This window comes from Teleopsis dalmanni, chromosome 2 (genome assembly GCF_002237135.1).
Source record: "Teleopsis dalmanni isolate 2A chromosome 2, ASM223713v2, whole genome shotgun sequence".
NCBI lineage: Eukaryota > Metazoa > Arthropoda > Insecta > Diptera > Diopsidae > Teleopsis > Teleopsis dalmanni.
In genome coordinates this window covers 60,777,850-60,783,607 of record NC_051847.1, presented here as the reverse complement: position 1 = coordinate 60,783,607, position 5,758 = coordinate 60,777,850, and the positions used below count along the sequence as shown (strand labels likewise).

Below are 5,758 nucleotides of genomic sequence, written 5' to 3'. Positions count from 1 at the left end.
GAGCGCCCGGCTGACACAATTCAGTATAATCGAATGACTGTAAGAATAACAAAAGTTGGGATTAAAAAATCTGTCAGATATCCACAAAATGTTAAAGGAATGTATGTGTACGAGGAATATTATTGTTACATATATATAAATATAGTACTGAATCCTTGTGGACGGAACACGCATTTGAGTTTTGCCAACAAAAAAAAATATTTTTTTTTTAATATAATAAATTACATGCAAAATAAGCTAATATAGATGAAAATAATAAAATATTTTAAAATAAAAATAAAAATCGTATTTAATAAAAAATTATTACAACAACATTACAAGTTGTTGCTGTTGGTGTTGTAGTTGTTGTTCTATAATACAAAATGTCTGGTTATGGAAACTGTTTTACTGTACATGTGTATGGGTGTAGGCACCATATTGTTTTTACTTACAGGCCTAGGCTTTGTGTGAATGGAATTTGAATGTAAATGATTACGGAAACAATTTATTAGAATACATTAAATTTTTGTTATTGTATTTTAGTCTGATAACCACGCACCTGTTGAATGTTATTCTGATCCCGCGGAGTTATGGCATCAGCACCGATACCTGAATCGGGGCTTGGCAAATCGACAGTTAGACCGGCAGCAGTTACAGTTTTAGCATAGATTGGAGCACAGTTTTTGGAGGTGTGCACAACAGCAGCGCTACTTGTGGTGGTTGAAGTACTGAAACGTCCTTCGTATGTGGTTCCCGGTTGTGGTCCATCATTATCGGTATAAACAGCACGCGCTGGTGCATAACCGCTTTGTACGTCCGAAGTGAAGTATTCGCGATAATATGGCTCAGATATGAATGTTGAAGTTGGTCCAGCAGTTAGACGTGTTGTGTACATGCCATAGCCATCAGAACTGATGTATGGGCCAGGACTGGGCGTTTGTGCATTAACGGCATTGGCAGCGCCTGCAGAGCTAGTTTGATGTGGACCCTGATTTGCATGTTCGTATGATGTGGAGCCATCATAGAATAAATAAATTGTCAAGAGTGCAAAACGTTTTTTGGTGGTCAGAACGGATAGTATGCACAGTAGCAGTATCAGTAGCAGGTTTCAATAGAAGAAAAAGAGAAAAGTATGAATGAATAAATGTTTGTGTGCAGTTTGAAGTGTATTCATGATGTGTGTGTGTACATTTTGAACGAATGAACGTGTGAAATATCAAACAAATAACAAGAATTTTATTTTATTTTATTTTTTTTTTGTTTTGTTTTTTAATCGAACTCTTTGATAATCGGATTATGTAAAAAATGCCAGTTGTAGGTGTGGAATGACAACTCTAGTTGTTGTTGTTGTTGTAAACATCTTCTACTACGCTTTTTTATACTCCACGACTGTAACAACAGTAAGAACAGCAGTAGCGTATATATTCGAATTGACTGGCTACTATAAGTTTGCCTGCTTGGTGTGTTGTCGAAGTAACCGAAGTAACGATTCCGGTTTCATTTCAGCTCACCAGCGATTCTTGGCTCACCAAGCGGCCTACTACGGCCACGATCCGCCGATCTACCGACCGGCGCTAATTGCTAATAAGTGCGTGCGTGGTGGTCAAGTGTATATCAGGAACAAAATGTTTCAAATAAAACAAAAGCTTTGTTTTTATTATTGAAGTGTAACTAAACTAGTTTCGAACTGGTGGCTGTAGGTTGCTCGAAGCGATTTAGATGACGATTGCCGCGATAAAAGTGAAATTATATGCTAATGACAACGTCATAAGTCAGGCAAATGGCACCACATTCGCAGTTGCTGCTTGCTTTCCAAAGATTTTTTCTTCTGGTTTCTTGTTTTGTTTTTTTTTTTTTGTCACGACGTAACGTTTATTATTATCTTCTTTGGACATGGTGGAGCTTGTGCCCAATTGTCTTCCTTGGCTTGGCTTTTACATTTCGCTTTTCGGTTATTTGTATGAATTTGGTACGTGTGTTCAAGTAGGAATCACACTTTGGGTTGTTGGACTCACCTGTAGATAGATTTGTGTGCCGCCGCCAGCAGCGTACATTGTATCGGTTGTTGGGCTTCCAGGACTGGGTGGTGGCTCTTTAATATGTATTTGTGTTGGTGGTGGCGACTGCTCGACTAAAACCTATAGAATTAAATTAAATTTGAGTACAAACTGTTGCGAACTAAGACTATTTTTTTTTTGTGTTTTTGTGATGGTGTATCTGCAGTATTTATGTAAAAAAAACAAGAACTGCTTTTAAAACAATAACAACAAACGCACTGCAACTTACAGTGGTGGCTAATGGAATCTGCACAACTTAGTGGACTGCAATTTTCAAAAAGAAATCACAGCTTTAACAAAAAATACCAATAGCTAATAAACAATAAATTTAGATAAAAAAAAATAATACTAAAATTGTCTAAAATTAAACGGCGATTTCATGATGTCATAAAATTTATGACCGCTCTGCTGACGCAAATAACCAATTTTTTTTGCATAAATTTCCATAAAAATTGAAGCTTGTATTTATGGAAATATTTTTATATTTAAAAAAAGATCGTTTTTAATATGCGCTTATTGTATATTTCAAAAAACTATGAAAAACATGAGCTAAAAATAATATTCAATAAAAAATAATATAAAAAATAAAAAAATTATTTTGAAATATAAGCGAAACTATTGACAAAAATGCTTATTTGACAAGAAAACAAATATACTACACTAGTCAACACATTTACTAAATAATTAAAATTTTATCAAAAAAATTTAAATAATTTAAATTTAGATTTTAGATTAAAAAATTTTTTTTTAAATAAATTATTTTTTACTAAATTTGAATTGAGATTGTGAAAAATTTCTCATTATTAAATTTAATTTAATTTGATAATTAAGCTACTTTGGTTATATATTAAATACTGAACTCTAATGATTTAATGGAATAATGGATAACAGCAGTGCTTAATTATCAATTTATTAAATTTAATAATGAGATTTTTTCCATTCAATCATTTAGAATAATTTTATTTTAAACAAATTTTTAATCTAATCAAATTTAATATTAATTTTTTTTGATAAATTTTTATTCTTTGTAATGTGTGACTGTGTGATATTGTTTTCTGTCATAAGCATTTTTGTCCATTTTTTTCGCTTATATTCAAATAATTTTTTTTTTTTTATTTATTTTATTGAAATTTTTTTAGTCATTTTTATGTTTTTTGAAAACCATAGCGCTTATTAACCGTTGTTTTTTTAAATATAAAAATATTTCCATAAATACAAGCTTCAATTTTTATGGAAATTTATGCAAAAAAAATTGGTTATTTGCGTCAGCAGAGCGGTCATAAATTTTATGACATCATGAAATCGCCGTTTAATTTTAGACAATTTTAGTATTATTTTTTTTTATCTAAATTTATTGTTTATTAGCTATTGGTATTTTTTGTTAAAGCTGTGGTTTCTTTTTGAAAATTGCAGTCCACTAAGTTGTGCAGATTCCATTAGCCACCACTGTAAGTTGCAGTGCGTTTGTTGTTATTGTTTTAAAAGCAGTTCTTGTTTTTTTTACATAAATACTGCAGATACACCATCACAAAAACACAAAAAAAAAATAGTCTTAGTTCGCAACAGTTTGTACTCAAATTTAATTTAATTCTATAGGTTTTAGTCGAGCAGTCGCCACCACCAACACAAATACATATTAAAGAGCCACCACCCAGTCCTGGAAGCCCAACAACCGATACAATGTACGCTGCTGGCGGCGGCACACAAATCTATCTACAGGTGAGTCCAACAACCCAAAGTGTGATTCCTACTTGAACACACGTACCAAATTCATACAAATAACCGAAAAGCGAAATGTAAAAGCCAAGCCAAGGAAGACAATTGGGCACAAGCTCCACCATGTCCAAAGAAGATAATAATAAACGTTACGTCGTGACAAAAAAAAAAACAAAACAAGAAACCAGAAGAAAAAATCTTTGGAAAGCAAGCAGCAACTGCGAATGTGGTGCCATTTGCCTGACTTATGACGTTGTCATTAGCATATAATTTCACTTTTATCGCGGCAATCGTCATCTAAATCGCTTCGAGCAACCAGCAACCTACAGCCACCAGTTCGAAACTAGTTTAGTTACACTTCAATAATAAAAACAAAGCTTTTGTTTTATTTGAAACATTTTGTTCCTGATATACACTTGACCACCACGCACGCACTTATTAGCAATTAGCGCCGGTCGGTAGATCGGCGGATCGTGGCCGTAGTAGGCCGCTTGGTGAGCCAAGAATCGCTGGTGAGCTGAAATGAAACCGGAATCGTTACTTCGGTTACTTCGGTTACTTCGACAACACACCAAGCAGACAAACTTATAGTAGCCAGTCAATTCGAATATATACGCTACTGCTGTTCTTACTGTTGTTACAGTCGTGAAGTATAAAAAAGCGTAGTAGAAGATGTTAACAACAACAACAACAACTAGAGTTGTCATTCCACACCTACAACTGGCATTTTTTACATAATCCGATTATCAAAGAGTTCGATTAAAAAACAAAAAAAATAAAATAAAATAAAATTCTTGTTATTTGTTTGATATTTCACACGTTCATTCGTTCAAAATGTACACACACACATCATGAATACACTTCAAACTGCACACAAACATTTATTCATTCATACTTTTCTCTTTTTCTTCTATTGAAACCTGCTACTGATACTGCTACTGTGCAAACTATCCGTTCTGACTACCAAAAAACGTTTTGCACTCTTGACAATTTATTTATTCTATAATGGCTCCACATCATACCAACATGCAAATCAGGGTCCACATCAAACTAGCTCTGCAGGCGCTGCCAATGCCGTTAATGCACAAACGCCCAGTCCTGGCCCATACATCAGTTCTGATGGCTATGGCATGTACACAACACGTCTAACTGCTGGACCAACTTCAACATTCATATCTGAGCCATATTATCGCGAATACTTCACTTCGGACGTACAAAGCGGTTATGCACCAGCGCGTGCTGTTTATACCGATAATGATGGACCACAACCGGGAACCACATACGAAGGACGTTTCAGTACTTCAACCACCACAAGTAGCGCTGCTGTTGTGCACACCTCCAAAAACTGTGCTCCAATCTATGCTAAAACTGTAACTGCTGCCGGTCTAACTGTCGATTTGCCAAGCCCCGATTCAGGTATCGGTGCTGATGCCATAACTCCGCGGGATCAGAATAACATTCAACAGGTGCGTGGTTATCAGACTAAAATACAATAACAAAAATTTAATGTATTCTAATAAATTGTTTCCGTAATCATTTACATTCAAATTCCATTTACACAAAGCTTAGGCCTGTAAGTAAAAACAATATGGTGCCTACATCCATACACATGTACAGTAAAACAGTTTCCATAACCAGACATTTTGTATTATAGAACAACAACTACAACACACCAACAGCAACAACTTGTAATGTTGTTGTAATAATTTTTTATTAAATACGATTTTTATTTTTATTTTAAAATATTTTATTATTTTCATCTATATTAGCTTATTTTGCATGTAATTTATTATATTAAAAAAAAAATATTTTTTTTTGTTGGCAAAACTCAAATGCGTGTTCCGTCCACAAGGATTCAGTACTATATTTATATATATGTAACAATAATATTCCTCGTACACATACATTCCTTTAACATTTTGTGGATATCTGACCGATTTTTTAATCCCAACTTTTGTTATTCTTACAGTCATTCGATTATACTGAATTGTGTCAACCGGGCGCTC

The 5,758-nt window shown here is 33.9% G+C and overlaps 2 protein-coding genes across 2 annotated transcripts in view; one reads left to right on the top strand and one right to left on the bottom strand.

The window, feature by feature from the left end:
• LOC119674669 (protein grainyhead-like) overlaps window positions 1–2,116 on the bottom strand; it is a 5,076-nt gene extending 2,960 nt beyond the window's left edge. The window contains exons 1-3 of the mRNA XM_038085818.1: window positions 1,995–2,116; window positions 539–967; window positions 5–37 (exon numbers count right to left, since the gene is read on the bottom strand). Coding sequence (XP_037941746.1) covers window positions 5–37; window positions 539–967; window positions 1,995–2,033 — 501 coding nt within the window. The 5' untranslated portion in view covers window positions 2,034–2,116. The remainder of the gene's footprint in view (window positions 1–4; window positions 38–538; window positions 968–1,994) is intronic.
• Window positions 2,117–3,066: 950 nt separating this feature from the next.
• The window catches only part of LOC119674668 (protein grainyhead-like), a 4,098-nt gene continuing 1,406 nt past the window's right edge, over window positions 3,067–5,758 (top strand). Inside the window, exons 1-4 of the mRNA XM_038085817.1 lie at window positions 3,067–3,078; window positions 3,633–3,755; window positions 4,790–5,218; window positions 5,722–5,752. Of these exons, the coding sequence (XP_037941745.1) occupies window positions 3,067–3,078; window positions 3,633–3,755; window positions 4,790–5,218; window positions 5,722–5,752 (595 nt within the window). The remainder of the gene's footprint in view (window positions 3,079–3,632; window positions 3,756–4,789; window positions 5,219–5,721; window positions 5,753–5,758) is intronic.